The following is a 19992-nucleotide window of genomic DNA, read 5'->3' as shown; positions in this document are numbered from 1 at the left end:
TCATCCCCTCTCGCCCTTCCATTCCTCCCTGACCTCACGTGGTCACCGTCTAACACTTCTAACGCGTTCTCCTTTACTCTCGATCCTTCTTTCTCCGTTCTGCGTGCTTGCGTGCTTCTCTCTGTCCTGTTCTTCCTCCTCGTTTCACTCGGTTGCGCCCTGACCATCGGTCTCTCTTTGTCCTCGCCTGTTCGATCGCTCTCTTCTTTCTTTTGCCGTGTGCTCCCTCCTTGTTCTTCCTCCTACTATTTCCCCTTTGTTTTATATTCCTTCGGGCTCCTCTGTCGGGGCAGACACGAAATCTTGGATAGCGTGCGCGCTTATGTAAGGCGTGATGTTTAATTGATAGCTCGGTTGGAAGACTATGTAAATGACCATCGTGTAATGGGTTTATACAAGTTTCGAATTAAACGAATAGCTATGTATACGGTCGTGTAATGGATGTTCAGGCGATTTCACGTTGCATTTTAAGTTTCGTTAGGCAGTTAATCGAACCGCGTGTAAGTCTCGTTCTCTTCTCTCACCTCTTCCTTGGTCGTTGTCTCGGTCCGCTGGTGCTCGAAGAAGGCGTCTTCTCGCCGTTTCTTCGTCTGGTTTCGCCTTGTTTAGCGTCTGCTGGCCCCCATCTGTTCCGACTGCTCGGATCAGGTCGACTTTACTGCCAGTTTACGCACTTTTGCTTCGAGTTTGAGCAACCGACTTGTTCCTCGATACAAACCCAATATGGTGGATAACACGTAGATACGTTCGTCTTTTACGTTTCAAGATTGTGTAATATTTTAAAGTGGAAAGTCTATTTTCGCGACGTACGTATTACGACGATGTATTGTTCTACGACTAAGATCGATGGACTTTGACAAATTAATAAAGATCTACTCCATCTCCGCAGTGTCATTCGTCGAAAGAAATCATCCCGTAGGAATCGTAAACGGGTTAGCTCGAAGGGAGGAAGAAGCAAAAAGGTGGTAGCAGCAGGAAGGAGGAGTAGTAATCCTTCGAAAGCGAAAGGGACGTGGAAGAGACGGGAAAGTCGGTGAGTTAGTTAAGAGGAACGGGATGTAGGGACAGGCGGGAAGAAACGCGTGCACGGCTGCCGGTGCTCGGGGGAGGAGAAAGGAGAAATCTAAGTCGCCAGAAATAGCATCCCTTCTCGCATCATGTAGCCAGACCTTCTGCATGCGCCGTTCGTTCTAGTCGCATGCACCGTTGCCTCACCTACGTCACACGCTCTCTCGCGCCCGGTGCATCGTTGTCCTCTCTTCGCCTCTGCTCCACTCCCCTCCTCTCTCTGTCGACTTTGCTTCTTTTCATTAACGAGCCGAGGGTTGACGGAGGAGAGCAACGTCGTTATACAATCTAACGGACATCTCGTGGCGATGCATGCGTTAGGAGGGAACCCTCTGTCACACGTAGAAGCTTAATGCAACTCACCGTCCAAGATTGAAATTGAATTTTTAGAATGACTTTTAGAAGCGCGATGATTCAGTTTCGTTTCGTTCAGAGGTTTCTCGCAACAGTTCTTGCTTCTATGAAAGACTATTTTGGAGATGCGTGGGTCACGTTTTCTTGACAGAAGGTAGGTTCTTTTTCTAGAGGGAAACGTTGAAAGTTTGATAGGGGACACGTACTCTATTTTGAGCGTTGATTATATCTTTGGTTATTCGAATGACGAATAGTAGTGGAAGAGAGGAAGTAATATAGGGGAATTTGAACCAGATTGATGATAAGAGCCTGTCTAGAACAATTAGCCGTTTGCAATCGTGCCCATTCGCTCGCCATCGATTCAGGATTAAACGATTTGGGCGTGGTGCATCCGTTTCCTTTCCTAGCTTCCCGCTGCATACTGATTATACCTGTTTTCCCCTGACAATACTGGTCTTGATAGATCGGACGAGCCAACCATTGGTTTTCTCGATTTTTTTGAGAGGAAATATGTCAAAGGATATTTTCTTCTTGCTCCTGGTTATTACAGTTATTCGAAGAGAACGTTGAAGAAGCGCCTTTCTCGATTCATGATACCCTGGAACATCGCGTTGTCCACTTGACATTTACAGTCTACAATCATCCTGTTTCCTTTGCAAATATTTACGAATTGCATCACGTAATCTTTGCACTGTCAAATTTCACAGTTATCCAGTGTTTCGTTCCGAGGCCATCTGTCGATGAATATTTAATAAGAGGAAAGCAGGACAGCTGTTGTCAGCGCAGGAACTGGCCACTTGGCCGCTTCTCTGCCGGAAGTCCTCCGCGGAACTCGTCGAAAAACGATCCCCCGCTCGCATTCGGAGGATCGACTCGAATCTCCCACGATTCTTTTTCTTTCAAATCACGCTACGTCGGTCCAAGATTCTAATATCATCTATAGTATTAGGAAAAGAGGATCTGTGGCGTTAAGGATAATACAGAAGCAACGTAATTAAGATTTAATATTTGAAACTTACGTAAAGCGAATTATAATACCTTTATTGTTATACATAGTCTCTTTTTAAGTATTGAAATTTTAAGTTAAGTCGCTTGTATCGCTCTGAACTTTGAAACGATCATCCTCCTCGCTGGAGTCCCTTCATTTTTCTTATTTCACGTTTTCTAGTTTCTAATGAAACTAACGTTCAAGGAACTCGACGAAGCCAATATGAAAGAGTATTCATCTCGCTAGATAGATTTGCTTGCGATCGATCTCAGAGAGAGAGAGAGAGAGAAAGAGGTTCACGATTATTCACGAACTTCTAAATATACGAGGCTAACCTTTCGGCTTTTAACGAGGGGTAATAAAATCCATGCTCGGTGCATATTTACGTCGCTAGCTACGGCAACCAGGTCGATGTAGCGGAAAAGTTTTTAATCGTGCGTGTCTTCTGTCATTCATCCCTGATAAATAGAAGCTGCGTATAAATAGCGAATGGGACGATGAATGGCGGACGTTACGTGTTCATCGACGTTTTTCTCTCGTTCTCGGTTCATTGATGATACTTACTCGGGCCTATCGAGACCCTATTCCCTCGTAATACTACTCGATCGATTCGTTTCCCCGATTACATCTATAAGACACTATAAAACAGAATAGTAATACCCCTTTTTTTAACCTGATTTAGTTACGCTTTGAAATTCGTGTCCATTAGCGAATATCCTGTTTATATAATTACGTTTCGCAATTGTTCATTGACGATATCGACGAAAAGATAGGCTGGAATTAGCGAGTTTAACGTTTGACCGGTTTATCGACTATCTTGGATCGAAAATGGTAATGTTGAACGCTTCCTCGCGAGGCCTTATCTTATCGTAGTCCACGTGCGTGCAATCAGGCGACATTCGGTCTCAGAAAACATTGATATTACGTTCATTGACGGTATGTCTGACCATTGAAATGCGCTCAATTTCGTAACTACTGTATTCTACCAGCGCTTGACTATCTTCGTATTGGCTTTGGATCAATTGGAAGTTCGTCGAAAGACTTTGCAAGCGAAAGAATCATTCTCGCGACTTGATCAGAGATTCTTTTCAAATATTTAAGACATATTTCCATTCAGTGTCTCGACCTTCTCGATTACTTCGCAGCTGCTGTTGCATTTATCTGCTAATTATATTACTTTGTCTTTAATCTATAATCACGCTGTCAATTAATGGAATTGCTCGCGTTAAACATGAACAGCCGAACGTCTCGTCCGTTCATTTTTCATTTGACACACGTCTCCAGTTGTCGATATCGTTCGTTAAGGAACCGACGAATGTTTCACGATGCATCGCCGTGAACCGACTGAAATCTCGACGTTGAACGGATTCTCTGCGTTCGAAATACATACTAGTTTCTATTTCGTGCGATCGAGATAATCGAATCAAGATGCGACTTGCAGGTTTCATTGAATTGGACGTTGAATGTTTAAAGATGCAATGGTTTTTAGACGAGTCTCCAAGTGGCCGAGCCACGATTCGATCTTGGAAAAATATTTTCGACCGTTTTTGCTCCTGCTGCTGCGTGGCTCGAATAGATTTACATGTCTGAAAGGACCATTACTGGGAACGCGGTTCGACGTCTATTTTTGCTCGCACGTTGGTTGAAACAATCTTGCCTATTGCTCGGTGAACTCGTTCGATATTTCTCTTGGGTCGTCTGTCTTTTTTCCTTGGCTTCTTGGCTCGCTCTGAAGCCAATTGGTTAGAACGATCTTTCTAGTATTCTTCGAAGTCACGATAGAACTCTACTTATTGGGATGAAATTTTAGTTACTGGCCAATTAACTGAACTGCCGTCCGAATCCAATTAAGCGAATGAAACGTGGAATTAAATATTCAATAATTTCATTAGCGCTAAAAATCAGCCACAAATTGTTGCTTCGATTTCTATCGTTATTGGATATAAATGGAATCTCATTTCTATTAGCGTTTCGATATCGATATCTTTGATTCGAATCGGGAGAAAGAAATATTGCCGATCTTTGCTCGGAGAACGAAGTTCGGTTGCAACATTTGTTCTACGAATGCAATCTCAGCTGTAGCCCGATTCCCAAACTAATGGCAAAGATTCAAGAAACATAACTCTCCGACTAAATTTCCATGCCGAAACGTTTCAGAATAATATGTTACCACACGATGAAGGAGCGCGAAGAGAAAAGAAAGAAACGTAGAAGCAAATGGGGGGTAAAAATAGCTGGCGATCGTGGTAGACGTGAAACGTGCTAATAGCTCCTTTTCGTTTCTTCCTTTCAAGGGCGTATTCGACGATCTTCTCTCTCTTGGCTTTCGCCGTTGGTCCTCTCGGTCAGTCAGAGAACACAGTCTCTTAGCCGGCTCCCTCTTCGTCTGTTCGCTTCTCTTTCGACGATTCCTCTCTGTCCCCCTTCTTCGTAGACTCTGTTACTCACTCATTCAGAGAACGGTTCGAGTCCGTTCAGATGGAGTATAATGCCGAGTTTCTTGTACGAACCAGGTCGTCGTGCTGCCCAAAGGTGCGGACTTTGTGCACGAAGATGGAAGCTTAACGCTTTTACACGAGGATATTCCCTTTCCTACCGCTCCGATCGTGCTCTACGATCCGACTGGTTCAGAGAATCGTGCTATAAAATAAATATAAACTGTGCTATAAAATGATAACCGTACACACCGAGGCAACGCGTATTCTTCCAATAAAACGATAAAGTTATCTGTTAGGGTTTTGGGGAATTCGTGGAAGTTAATATTTTGTAGGGAGGGGACATTATCTAAAATGGAAATGAGTGTTCGTTTTCTTTCTTCTTAGAAAAGAAATAGATGGCTCGCCCGAATGTTTCAACGGTGATGAATACTCGTTGCGTTAATTGTAAAGAATAAAGGAGTGGGAGCTGTATACCGTGACGTTTTGGCTCGGGGATAGACGACGCCGATTTCCGAGAAATAATTGCGAATTGTATCGTTCGCAATTCGTACGACGATTAATTTATCTAGGCGCGAGTACAATGCGCACTCATCGATCGCGGTAAGTGAATTCGCGTAGACGATGTTCCGTTCTTATCCACGTTTTCTTCTCGTCCAACCTCGTTGAACATAAATGTACGAGGAAAAGATACGGAAAACCTTGGACTTATCGTTTCTAGACTGCTGCTTGTGCAAATTATAAACGATGTTCATCTTTCGTTGTAAACATTTAAATTAAGATCTATCGTAGCTGTTACATTGCAAATATTTTGTATAGGTACTTTGTCGTATTACGCGCATTGTGTAATGTCTCGTAAACGTATAAACATCCGTAGTTTAATCATTACTGTTTCACTTTAATCTGTTAATCCGTGGCATTAATCTCTTCGTTTATTGTTCGTCAAACTTTCGTTTCTTTCGAAAACAAATGCACATCATATGTGCATTGGAAAGAATTAAAATCAAACTGTCTGAGATTAATTTGATCTTTTTAACTCTAAATTTCGTGATTGCAGAAATTCTGACGAAAGGATGACACGGTTAATAGGATAAAAAATACATAAGAGGAAAAAATGATGAAGATGTAAATCAAAATGATAGCTTTATCGAGACTCGTATGTTCTATTGCTTACACGATACTAAAATAATCTCGATGGCTGGTCTCACGGATCGAGCTTGGCAGTTTGGTTCGGAAGCAAGTGGCCTGAACGTACGGTCACGTAGGTCTAACGTAGTGGAACGAATCGACACGGCTCGGTATCGTTCGAATGCCGATGATGAAAGAGGAAGAGATAGGTAAACAGATAGATGAACTGGCGGAGAAAGACGGCAAGCAACGCGTGACAAGAATTACCAGCAGACCGCTTCTCTGCATACACGTGTTGCGTTAGTATGTGTACAGGCAATACGTGGGGGAAAATAATTATCGTGTAAGACAGAGGGGCCGTTGTTCGATTCACGATTTAATCGGCTCTCCCATTAACGCGAGATCACTTTTCTTACTTCGCGCTTTCATCCATGGAAAATCTCGCTCTATTAGACATAGAACTTGTAATACTCCTATGCAATCTTCCATATTCTAAACTTTCCATTGAGCGTTGGTATCGTGGGCGCTAGCGAGCGGTATCTCTAGAAAACAGAATACTTAGAACGATAGCAACGCGATGTAGGGAGATAGAAGCGAAAAGCAGTCTGAATACTCGATGTTCGCTGGTGTTCAGTTATCAATAATGTAGATACATGCAAATATTATATACTCATGGCATCTATATCTTCTCGCAAATGTAAATACTGATTATCCTAGGAAATGTAACTCGATGCTCGATTCTCTGATTATCATCTAAACACCTTAAGCTCCAACATGAAAACCCTCGTGGCGCCAGGATGGCGGTTATTTACCGAGTTAAGTCTCGTTCCCTATATTTTCCGTGGTAAATTCGAGATTTATGTACTGTAGTTTATCGAATTGATGCGTGCACCATGCACTTGGTTGGAGTGCCATCACCGGTATGGTCCTGCGTCTATGACCGACGAGCGTCTGGTGATGGAGGAAGGGTGGCTGATGGACTGGCTCTCCGGCGACAGTGGAGGAGGGAAAAGAGGAAAGAATTAGAGGGGAAAGATGCGGAGAGTGCAACGAGGTGGGCGAGACCTGGTGATAGAGTGCATCGTGAGAGAGGTAAAGGGAAACAGAGGAGAGAAGAAGAGCGTAAAAGGAGAGAGCAGATAGGGAGAGGGGACGAGAAGCGTAGGTACGGCGAGGTTAGAATGTTGCATCGCGTCGCAGCGCTGTCGTTGCATTGCGTACCGTTGCGTCACTCTCTTGTGCAGCGTTTCATTCAACTTGGAGTCCCTCGCACGAAGGTCAAGCGGTCGTAGCTATCGCCAAGCGCGCCGACTCTGTTGCATCTTCTCTCTCTTTCTCTCTCTCTTTCCTTCTTTCTTTCCCTTTTTCCACCCACCGCTATCGCTGTAATATTAATTTGTCGGTCATCCTCGGTCAGCTTGAATTTTTTACATTTTCGTAACATTCTTCTCGACGTAGCGTATATAGCACGATGTATTTTAAACGAGTAATAACTCTATGAAATCTCCCATGAAATTCGTCCTCGTCGGTACATTCATCTTTCTTCCACCTAAAGTTTAATTTCGTCTCGATCAAACCGTTGCGGTTTCTCTTCCCTTCTCTTTCCCTTCGGTCTCTTTTCAACATATCTCTGTCCCTCGTGTTTCTCCATCTTCATCGATCATTCGGTCATCCGTCTCCTTTCTTCTCCATCTTTTTCTGCCTTGCGATCTACCTCCCGTACCGTTTCTCTCGTTGCCCGTTTCTTATTCAGCGATTTTATTTCTTTCTCCCGCGTCGAGCTCTCCTTTATCCGCCCCCTCCACCTCCTGTCGTTCTCTGCCCATTCTCCTCCCTACCGTTGCTCTTTTTCCGCTCTTCTCCCCTTCCGGCACGTCAACTCCAGCAGGTTCACCGTCCATTCATGCCTCCACCGAGACGCCGTCTCCTCGCGACTCTTTCATCCTACCTTCCTACAATCCCGACCTTCTTTCTCTCTCCTTCACCCACCATCCCTCGACGATCATTGATTCTTATCGCTCTCTTCATCGAGTTTCTTCTCTTCTCTGTCTCTGCTGTTTTACTTCTCGTTCTTTAATGTTTCACAGATCCTTGTTTTGGCTTGGTTCTTTCATACTAGAATCTCCTCGGGCTTGTTTCGATAACTGTACCAAGAAGATACGAATCTGTACGTCATACCATAATAGTATCATAGTACGGAGATAGTGAGAGTTACGTGGATTTGTCGCTTACGGAACATACAGTAGGCAATGATCTTTAAGTAAGATTCGTCCATTAGCTACGCGTGAGATAATAGTTAGAATGAATGTCATGTTCCGACAACTGTCGCTTTAACCAATGCATCATCTGAAATGTACACGCTATATACACATCTGATTACATTAACATATACGTATACACTGTAATTATAGCTAAACACTGACCGTCTTTAATTTAAATAAGCCAACAGCAATGTCTAGTCTGTCGTAATTGTGAAACTAGACTATTCGTAACATTGTCTAACATCGCTCTCTTATGTTAAGAATAATGGTAGTGTGAACGTTATTAATTTATTCTTTTTGCTTTTTTTTTAACGAATCTGATTCTCGTTCACGATCGATATTAACAAACATGGAGCAACAATGTATCATTCTGTCAATAGATCGAATTAAAAAGAAAGTCTGCTTTCTTCTCCTTTCAGCGCGATGCCAGAGGCGTGGGCAGCTATCTGGGAGGCGGCAGCATTAGCGACGGTGGCGGCATGTTGACGGTTATGGCAAAGTTGATGAAACAAGAGCTGGCCTCTGACGCCGAGGAAGAGGGCCTGGTGCCTGCCCTCTCCGGCAGGTTCACCTCGATGCGGAAAGTGCCCTCTCTCTCCGACCTGTCCGATCCGGAGAGCTCCTTAGGTGAGTTTTTCTTTTCCATTCGACTTTTCCCTGTGTTTGAAACGCTTACGGTACCTGGAGATCACCTGGCCCGTTGGACGATCGTAGGTTCGTCGAGCATCAATGAGAGTTCTTGCTTGTTAAACCTCGTCGATGCTCCGGGTTAACTGTCCTTGCGGATCGATTCAGATCTATATTTGGGAAATTAACGTGATAGAAGAGCTTTAGTTACTTTTGACAAAAATACTTTCAATTTCAATAACAGATAGCGTAACGAAAAGGTTTGTAATTAGTCATTTTTAATCGACGATCTTCTGGATCTGACCTAATGGAACATGTTCTTCGATGATAACCATAGAATGTTGGTGCATAGATCGGTAACTTGAAAAATATTTCTTGGTATTTAGTAGAAGCTTCTTTATACTCTACGTGGGTAGATAAAGTCTATGTTATTTCTCTTTGCGAGGGGATACACGATAGAGGGACCCTTTTTAAACTACGTAACAAGTATCGCGGAGATTTTTCCTGCTAATGATAGCGGATCTATAAGAAGCACAGGCCGCGAGTTAATCAAGGGTGTTAATCGCATATTTCCATCGCCTTTGTGTTCGATTCGCGCTTTATTTGTCTCCAATATCGTATTGATTCATTAACGGGCCCGTGATTTCCAGTTCCGTTTCTCGCTTTAACCCTTTCGCTGCGCTTTATTCAACGTGTTACAAATATTAGTTCTACTTTTATATAATTTCACCGAATAAAATATGGAATTGAAATAAACTTTAGAGATTTACGAAAGCTGATCGGAAAGTGGCAAATTGAGATGGTTTAAGAACCACGTTGATCATCTCGATAAATCGAAAAGCAGAGAAAGAGCGACAAATACCATTTTTCTTTTGCTTTTTTTTAATTTATCACAGAATTTACTGTTATTATTCTCTCTTCGCGTAAACAAACTTACGAAAGTAAATGCTTCGTATTCGCACGATCAAACGTTAATCGTCAATTTATGCTGAAATTCACGATGAAATTGAAAAATTGACAAAAATCTAGAGTCGATCAATTCGACCTCTGAGAAGCAGAAATATTATCAGCGAAAGGGTTGACGAACGTATAATTTTTTCTTCGTAGAAGAGCTCACTCCTAGGTCGAACGATTATTCACGTTTTATATACACGAAGCGATCGAACGATCGCGATATATACTATGTAACTATGCAATTTGTCCCGGGGTATCGGGTGTTGGCGTGAGAAAATGACACGCTCACGCGTGTGTTTACCCGGCCGGTCTAGTAATCGTCCAGGCAAATGTTTCAATTAGCCATGTACGCGGCCATTGTAGTTTTAACGCGCCACAAGATACCTATTGTGAGCGGTGGAGGAGAGAAGAGAGGGAGGGAACGTTTCGAGGCTCCCTTGTGTGACGTTAATTCACCGCGCGTTTCAGTAGCCTGTGGGGGAACGTTGAATTTCCCGCAGTCTCGCAGGCATATTCATCGGGCATCTTTATAGTTAATGCACGCGGTTATATGTGCCACGAACGCGTAACAGGTTTCCGGACAGGGGAATAACGTAATTGTAATCATAATCGCTAATTTTCCCCTTTCCCTTTTGCGTGGGATTAGCTGTACTTTATTTTGAGAAAGTTTGTTTGCTTCTTTCACGTCTTCATTCGCTAGGTTGCTAACTAGTTTTTTTTCTATTAGATCGCACGTAGAATAACACTGAAACTCAAAGGAAAAATAGTATAAACTGAATGAATCTGTAATTTGAGGAAACTATAGATAGTATAAGTTGATTTTTAATAGAAGAGCGTGTGGTCTAGAACGTTAGAACACTCACATACACTTGGAGATCGAAAACAATATATTCTACATAAATACGAATTTTCTGTTTCTCTCGTTTTTGATATGATGATATGATTCTAAATGCTTTACTTTTCCGCTAAGCCTTCCAATTGATTATGGAACACGTTGCAAACGCTATATCGATGAAATTCAACAAAAGTCTTGAATTGAGTCGTTTTGAACGCGAATACAATGTTATTGATAGTATTTTCCAAAGATTGCAGAGCACACGTATAAAGTTTCTTTTATTCATTTGGATATTCTATTTTCTCAAGTATCAGGCAGTCGATCGGAATCGCGCGGAGTCAGCGGAAAATCCTTGCTCGGTTCGCTCGTGTTTTACGGGAGGATGTAAAAATGGCTTGGAATTTTGTTTACCACCTCGAGGGCCGAAGATGGAAGGGTTTATGTGGGTAGTCGAAAGAATTCTGGAATCAGCTATTCCAGACCTGTGTCTCTGTTGAAACACGATCGATCCAACGGCGTGGTTGTAGTGTCCTGTTAACTGTTGGATTGTGACACTAAAAGGTGCACTTACATCGAGTGATGCTTGCATAATATGAGCGGTAGCTGCATAAGCACTTACTCGTGTATAACTTGTCCGATTAGATCGCGCAGACCGGCTCGCACGACGTTGCGTGTTGCGCTATTTTAAAATTTAAAACGGTGCGGCGAGAAAAAAAAATGAGAGGGTGACCGATCTTAGGGAGAAAGAGAGGAGAGTATCTTTCGTGGCACTTTTTTTCCACGAAAAAAAGAGATGAAATATTCTGCGAAGAAAAGGGAAAGAAATGAAAAAGAAAACGGATAACGTTGGTCGAAGCGTGTGCTCGTACGAAAATTCTTGGAAGAGGCTTTTGAGTATTAAACTGCGTATCTGTATTCGAAAGGTACAGGACAATTGATCAAGAGCGCATATAATAGTCTAAAAATATCGCCAGTCGATTTGCATACAATTTGCTCGACGCACGCGGCGCGAGTCTCGTGACGAACAAAAACGAATTCCACGAACGACAGGTTGGTTAGTCTCTATATGGTGACCCATAGAGGCGAGAAATACGGAGTACATATATCGAAATATCGTTGGTTCGAAGGGTTGATTGACGAGTAAATCGCAGAAAGTGTAGTGCCTTAACAGATGCGATATGTTCGCTCGGAGGACACACTGTCGGAATAGTTGAATATTAAACGGCGATTCTGTCCATCTGTTATCTGTCCAGTTGTTATCAACCGTTTCGATCGGTGTCTAGAGGTGAGCAAAGGCCACCGTGGAGTATTCTCTTGCGAAATTCCGTCCCGTTACGAGCCCTCGTTCCCAATATTTCTATTATACAATCTGTACTGTTTTAATGCAACGTCTGCGACCAAAGGAAGAAGCTCGACTCGTCCTTGACAATGAATACTTCGACGATGCAATTGCGTCAATGCTGTCGGCAAAGTGGTTAATATGCGCTATGTACACATTCCCTTTCCTTTAAGGAACCGACCAAAATATCGATCAACCTTGTCAGCTGAGGAAAGAAACATTCAACGATTCATCGATCGAACTTCTCATACTCCACAGCCACAGAATCTCTAAGAAATTCATTTCATTATGGCAAATATGTACATCGTTCGTACAAATATATTGTTCATAAATAGCTTCAAATCGAAAACGAATAAAACCAAATTTAATTCTGTCGTGTTTATCCACGTTCAGTGGTAATTGTAATTTCAATCGGGATTTTTTAAAAAACAGTCGAGTAGGTGAAGATAAACGAGGCACGTGGAAATCACGAAAAATTGATGGAACGTCGTCGGAGGAAATCGGTTGGCACGGAGCATGGAATAATTCTTGTTACTCGCGGCTCGGCGAGCACGATCAAAATGTAGCGAGAATTTACGAATTGGATAATCAGCAGCATCCTCATTAAGGCCCCCCCACTGAACGCCCCCGCCTTCCATTCTCCTTTACTGGCGTGTGTACGTGCGCGTGTACGCACGCACTCTGGCCCGCTGCTGGATCGTCGTCCACCCACTTATCTACTCCTCTACGTTCGCGCTCGTTACGCACACGATCACAATTTTTCACTGATTCCACGGTTTTCCAGTTCTCGCGTGATCATCATGAATCATCACTTGGAAATGTTTTAACACGGTGATTCCATTCCACCGCGCTTTGCTTTCCGCCAATGCGATTTTCTTCGATGAAAAACCAGAGGATCGGGGAAACATCGGCGAAAGAGATTCGCTTGTTTCAATAGAACTGAGTTCGATCGAGATAGAATCGAATTCGTCGAAACTCAGAGAAAGCGAAAGTGGATTTTTCACTAAAAAATGAAAGAAATGCTGGATTTTTAAAGAAAGAATCGATTTTTCTATTGGGAAGAATATATTTTTGACGAGAAGAACTAAAAGACCTAGGCAGAGATTTGTCTCGTCTATCAAATGTTATAGCAAGTACTAGGATCGGTAAAACAGAAACGTTTCACCAAACGTGAATGTAACGAACGCATCGCGGTTGTAGTAATTAACGGTTTCGTTACGAGTCATTCAACCTTCGTCAGCGTTGACGTTACTTTAGTTACACGTCGACGTAGCGTTTTTCCCATGGAAACCGTCGAAACGCTGATACGCTGGTCTGTCAAGGCTGGTGGAAAATTTAGAATTCCAAAACGAATTGCAGCTCGCGAAGGCCAGCCTCACTCACGTAACTAGTTACTGATTAACGCTAGTTTTTATCTGTTTCTTAATATTTGCAGGAACTCGATGAAAACCACCGTGTTAGAAACGTGCCTCGAATTAGTTCTATATAAATAGATTTGTGTAATTTGTAAGCTTAAGATACAAAGTCTACGTACCTACTACTTAAATTTAGAAAAAGACCTGTTAACCGAACTTGCACACATATATTTAAAGGAAATAACGCGATCTAGTGGTATGGATAAAATTAAAGATTCTCTAATTTCTGACGTAATTTCATTTCGACACTTTCCTCGAGTAAATATCTACATTTTTCCCATTCCTCTCGGAAATACGTTAATATACTAAGCAAATTGGTTTCGTGTTAATACGCAAACGTAAACGTAGATTCTCTAACAGAGAATGCGACTTCAGTTGGACGTACGTAACTAAACTTTCATGGCTGACTCTGTATATATCGGGTTTCTTCCAAAAAGAGACAAACGTATAGTCTTTAGTCCCCGAAGATTAAATAAAAGATCGGTTCCTTCCTGCGATGGGGAAAGGAATTATTTTATTCGAGCGTAGTTGGAACGAGGAGACGTTTACATTTTCCTGACGGCCGCAGGAGGCCATTGAATAATGCAAGTTTTCTCGGACTTAGTCGTAACAACCGCTCTGTTCGCCATTGTTACCGGATCTCCTTTCTCACCCCGTTGCCACCTGATAGGACATCTGATGACAGTTGCCGGCCGGAATGTTTTATGCAAATAGCCATTGTCCACGGCGACATTGACGCGTACAAACGCGTGGAAATTTTGTTTCTTTCCGTGTTTCCTTCCCGTTCAGTCTTGCCAGACTGGAAAACCGACACTACGGTAATAAGAAAATTGCGTACACGAGCACGACGGCCACCTCTCGTTCCTCTAATTATCGCAATCGCGACGCACAGCGGCTTTCGAGTTAATTAATCGTCCGGTTCAGCTCTACTCTTGAGAGCAAAACCTGACCCGCAGCGGTAATTGCTCCGGCTAATCGCGCTAATCTGGATTTCGTGTTTGGTGATAGAAAAGATAAAGAGATAAAGATTTGCGACTAAGGCAGGTGTTCTTGAGAATGTTTTTGTGGTTTCGTTAAGATAATCCGAACAGCGAAATATATCTAGAACGAGATTGTAATCATTGTCGGGTGAAGTTAGATTCGAGGTACAGTTGCTAAGGTAGATGGAAATTGCGTGGAAATTAACCCTGCTATGCTATTTCGAGTATTTCGATGGACGATCTTCGTTAACTGCGATCAACGGAAAAATACAATTCCTACAAAGGGTACTTCTCAATCCTCATAAACTTGTACCACTCTCGTCCTAAGCTCGTTTCGGATAAAGGTAACACACCGTTTATGCTGCCCTTGAAAGCTCGTCGGTTCTCTCGAGATGGGCTGTAAAGATCTGTCACGTGTCAAAGGAAAAGCAAGCGAAGGTTTTCTCTTGCATCGGCGGCACCACGTGCGATGCAGAACTCGTTCGAGTCGTATCCTTGGTCAAAAGCAACCGGATGTTCTATATACGAATCTGCAACAAAGTATTCGTGGTATTGATCTAGGGATCTTCGTGAGTGGAACTCGATGGATTGCGTGAAAAGATGCGAGCAAACTCTGCGAAAATACGTTGGCAGCAGAAAGACTTGGCACAGGTCTGTCCTTCGGTACCGTAACACATGATCGTGGAGGAAAGTGAGCGTGGTTGGCTCTCTTTCTTCGTCGTAGAAGGCCCTTCGTAGCACACAGGGCACGTAAGACGTCGAGCCATGCTCATCCGGTGCTCGCTACCTGGCTGCGGAATAAATTGGATATATATATATGTGCGTGTGTGTGTATTTATATATGTGTGTATATATTTATATATACATATATATATACATATATATGTATATATATATATATACGCAGCCATCACTCACTACCCAGAATCGCTTCTTGGAATGACAAATTGGATACCGCGATCGACAACTCCCCCGCTTTTGAAAATCTTGGACAACTTTTTGTAACGTAGATTGACCCTTTCTCAAATCAATGGTGAAATCTTTCGTTGTTTCCTGTGGACGATTCGAGGTGCGATTATTCGATGGTGCAATTGGTCGATCAAGAATTTAGTGCTATCGAGTCTGGTAAATAATTTGTTACGTTTCTTCATGCGGTTTCAATTTGCTTCACGTGTTAGATAAATTGGGATGAAAAATAACGATCGGTGATTGGAAAGTTGAAATGGTAAATAATGTAACAAATCCAAATATAAATGGGAAATCTATACATAATTGATTTAGGGTCAACAGCTACAATTTTAGCTCTTCCGTGACGTTAACCTTAATAGCTAAAATAAATTATTCTACCATTTACAAGCGTATCTAAAATAGAATTTACGCTTTTTACCACTAAAGCGATAAATTATTCTACCATTTAGAGTCAAATCTAGAATAGAATTTGCGTTATATTCCATCGGAAGGTATCAGTTATGTATTTATTCGATTATTTATAGTCGTACTCGGAATAAAATTCGCACTCTTTTCCACTAAGAAAGACGAGCGTTTCACTATTTTCTCCATTTCCTACCTCTGTCACCAAGACGTCCAGGCAGAAAGCGCCTCTTTGTCACAAAATTTGGCAATTCAGGGACAAGTATCTTTCCGTTAGAAACATCGCTATTCCGTACGCGGTACATAGGCAAAAAGATAAAACAATCTCGGCCACAAATCTAATCTAGCAGTCCTATCTGTACCTACAGCAGGAGGTTCATCGTTAACTCGTAGAATATCTCTTCTACGAAACTTGTAAGTCTCTAGGCACCTTCGTGAAACATTGCAAAACGGACAATGTAGGCGTCGACTTAACAGTCCATAGGTATTTCTTGGGCTGTTTCGATTAAAATTTCACTATAAACTGCGTCAGGTGACAGGCTGCGCGATGGCGCGTGTCCCTGTCGCAGAAGAACGCCATTTAGCATTTAAGGGGAGGGGTAAAAAATATTCGTCTGCCTTGTACGACGAGTGATTGATAAGATTCATCGGTGTACAAGCACACAAGCAGACAGGAGAGAGTCTAGTCACGTAGGCCAGGGTACAGTAGCGTTATTTAAAAGTGGCGGGACAGAAAGATACGAGCGCGCGAGTTGAAGTTTTTACCAGGCATCCTCGAACGCGACGACTTTCGAATCAGATCCTTTACATTTTCTTTTATACGGTAGACACATGCTTTTTTCTCTACGAGCGCGATATCGGTGGTGTATATCGACGAGAGACAATGTCGTTGGATTTCTTGGGAGAGGAAAAGACGAGTCTCGTGAAATAGAAGGAAGGAAGAAGTCACTTTCCGAATAGTTTAAAGATTTAATATTATTTTCCAATATTATTTTCCAATGGAGGATTTACTAGGTTGTTTGAGAAGTGTTGAAGCTAGTAGCGTTTTTGACAATCGCCGTTAAGTCTCTGGATTCTTAATTGTATCGTTCTTGTCTGTCATTGGCATTTTGCTGCTGGATCTGTTCTAGGATTGTTCAGTAACAGATATGCTCAAGTATAAATATATGTTTTTGAACTTGTTGATTCATTATTTGAAAAAAGTATATCGAAAAGTCAATTATGTGGCTGCTCAATAGATCGGAAAATTCCATTGCAGAAAAAGGCGGTATGTACCGGCCCTCATCTTTCTTCACGTCGCTCAGCTTCCTTCGTTTTATTCTTTCCCATTTTCTATATTCGTTTGTGAATGCACGTACTTTCCACAGTACACGATGCTTTTTCCACGCGTACACGTGGGAAAGGATATCTTGGTTTTCGAAATGCAATTCGCGGAATCGTCGTCGTCTGCATAGTGTATCTTGCAGTCTTGGAAGACTTTGTTTGCCACAGGGGGAAGTGGTTGGTCTTTGCGAATTGTTTTCTTGTCGATTCTTGACGCTGACGCGAAACAGACGACGAAGTTTTCGAGCAATCGAGAAACCGAGAAATTCACTGTATCCGTGTATCGTTGTTCGTGTTTTCCATTTTGGCGGGGGATCGTCGCAAAGTCAAAGGCTTCCCCACGAGGCTGTCGGTAAAAATTAGAGATCGGATCGTTGGAGTATTCGACACGGAGAGAACAGGAGGGAAAACGTTGAAAGGAAAAAGAAAAAAAAGAAAAAATGCGGTCGAAGCCTGACGAGTGCATGAGAATGTGCGTGATCGTGGGGAAGAGCGATTGGACGAGGGTGCACGCTCGAAAGGATCATGAAAGGGAAACGTGAACTTATGGGACCACGCTGACCGGTCCCACGCTTCAGTGTCGCTCGCCTTTTTTGTATATTATCCACCGCTTGCATTCTACTTGCGTCTACCTGTTACTCCTTCGTACGAGCTTGTTCGATCAATCGATTATTTTTAACCCTTTCCATTATAATTAAATCCTCTACCTTCATGCAACTCTTGTCAGATTCTTTTTTTATGCCGTTGTTAACGATAAAACGATTATAATGGTACGTAAAATGTAATTACATCGGTAGCATGATAAAACAGGAGAAAGGGTATTGTAAATGGAGCTGACCCTTTTGGCGGAACGGGTAGCAGCCAATTTCGACATCATAGAAGCATCAAAGCGATGATGTAGCTACGTGGTCAGGCAATTGAAGCACGAATTAAAATCCTGTAGGCTATCCTTCGAAATTTTTAACTAATTAGCTCGTGCCCTTAATTCGTACGTTCTATGGTGATGTAACAAAAAATGACTAAAGACAAGTTAATCTCATTCATATCAATATGATACAATCCGTTGTTAACAGAAATGAAACCACACGGAAAACAATAGGAGACCCCTGAACAAAGAAGTTATTATACCTAAAGATTGACGTTTCAAGTGAATAGGTTACAATGTCCCTTTTCCCTGTCCTATCTGTTCTTCCTTTTCGTACATCTCAAGCTATAGCTACGGGTTACAAGTGCTATCTCTCGACGGTCGTTTCTGAAAAGAAACGTTCGTTTGTCATCGAAGGGAATCGATTGTTGGCGTGGGCCGTTCTCCCGAGGTTCTGCAGAGAGTACAGCGAAGAAGCATTGCGCGAAATGCGTAACCGCAGCTGTGCGTGCGGTCGAGTCTCCCCTTTCTCTCCTCTCCTCTTCAACTTCTCGTCCCTGTCTCTCGTTCGGCCCGGTTTGCTTACCTACCGGAGACCAGACGCAGATACAGTTCTCACGTCCTCGATCCCGGGAGACGACGATTTACAGTTTCAAACAAACTCTTCTCTCCCTCCCTCCCTCTCTCTCTTTCTTTTTCTCTTTTTCTCCTCGTCGTTCTTTCCCTCATCTGGGCCTCTCGTTTGCCCGTGGACAGATGCTGCGCTCGTGAAGAGGGAATTTCAAGATTTCCAAATTGCCCTGCGCTCGCTTGAAACGCTTCTCGAGGACTCTGAAGAACGGACCTTCTTCAGAAGCTTGTGCATAGAGACGAGTTGTCGTTCAGTCTTATGTATATATATTTTTCTTGTTGAATGACAAGAATAGTAGGAGTAGAATGGTAGGTTATTAGTATGGGTTAGGCCAAGGAAATTTGTCGAGGCGGTCCTGTGTCCGTTCATTGATACTTGTTTGTTTGATAATGATGGACGTTCATTGTTAACAGATTCATCGATAAGTTGGTTAGTTGAAATTGTACGTTTCTCTTGTTGTTAGAGAGGTAGAACAAGGGGAATTGGAATGATATAGATTTTATCATTCTTCCGTCGGTCGTATTTAATAAACTCAGTTTGAATTCGTGAATTCGTTATTCAGTTTGTATGTATGCTTTTCTCGTCGAAGGAAACGAATAATAGATAAAAAGTAACGAAAGCGATAGATCTTCGTCTTGTATTACGTTAATAGAATTGGCGAGGACCTTTCAGTACCTCTTTCATTAACACCTCTGTTCTCGATAGCGAACGCTGATTATTTTTGGTAAATTCATTGAGAAATTTACCTTGCCTCGGTTAAACGTCGTGAATCGATCTCTGGAATCGGTTATCGGTGACTGACAGCTTGTTGTTTCAATGATTTATACCGCTGCTCATTCTCCGAACTGAGAATGCGATGCATCGATGGTCTATTTTTAGACGAGGGATATATATTCTTCAAGTGTCGTTCTGTTTTTCTGCCGCGAATTTCTCCCTCCGATTCGTTCTTCGTCGTTTAAATCCACTTCCATTTTTGTCCCTGATATTTTTTGTCCCAGCGTGGATCGTTTATAAAGGATCGTTAATAATTTATAAAAACGAAGAAGACTACTATTCTTTCAGATTACGTAATCGCGAACGTGTTACCATCGATTCGCAGAATAATCAATTTCGTTCCTGATAAATCGTAAATACCTTTGATAAAAGTACACGCGGCGCGTTAGCGAGTGAGTTAACGATTCGTTCGATTATACCGGTTCGATCGGTGTTTCTGTTCGCCTTAAATAGACGTTGCCGGGGGCATTGGTCGGAGGCGTTCGATAGAAACGAACCTTTCTCTCACTGCCCGACACCTTATTGAGCGGGATTTAAAGATAGTTTAGCCTCGTGAAAAATGCATACGCTTGTCGCTCCCCCGATCCGTGTGAATGATTTTGCACCGTGTCGTCGAGGTCACCGATCGAAACCGGAAAGTGGCT

General features: G+C 42.5%; 1 protein-coding gene and 1 long non-coding RNA gene across 4 annotated transcripts in view; one reads left to right on the top strand and one right to left on the bottom strand.

Moving 5' to 3' along the window:
• Positions 1-19992, top strand: part of pnt (ETS transcription factor pointed) — a 145291-nt gene that overhangs the window by 7101 nt on the left and 118198 nt on the right. For all 3 annotated transcript variants that reach the window (XM_033332764.2, XM_033332769.2, XM_033332766.2), the window contains one exon: positions 8654-8861. In XM_033332764.2, the coding sequence (XP_033188655.2) occupies positions 8654-8861 (208 nt within the window). The remainder of the gene's footprint in view (positions 1-8653; positions 8862-19992) is intronic.
• On the bottom strand, positions 2423-6341 carry LOC143302677 (uncharacterized). The gene is made up of 2 exons (XR_013058382.1): positions 6020-6341; positions 2423-5050 (listed from the first exon to the last, which is right to left on the bottom strand). It is a non-coding gene; the product is annotated as an uncharacterized LOC143302677 (long non-coding RNA).

Source organism: Bombus vancouverensis, chromosome 5 (assembly GCF_051014615.1).
Source record: "Bombus vancouverensis nearcticus chromosome 5, iyBomVanc1_principal, whole genome shotgun sequence".
In the NCBI taxonomy this organism is placed as follows: Eukaryota; Metazoa; Arthropoda; class Insecta; order Hymenoptera; family Apidae; genus Bombus; species Bombus vancouverensis.
Note: the sequence above shows the minus strand (reverse complement) of the source record. Positions and strands in the feature narration are given on the sequence as shown.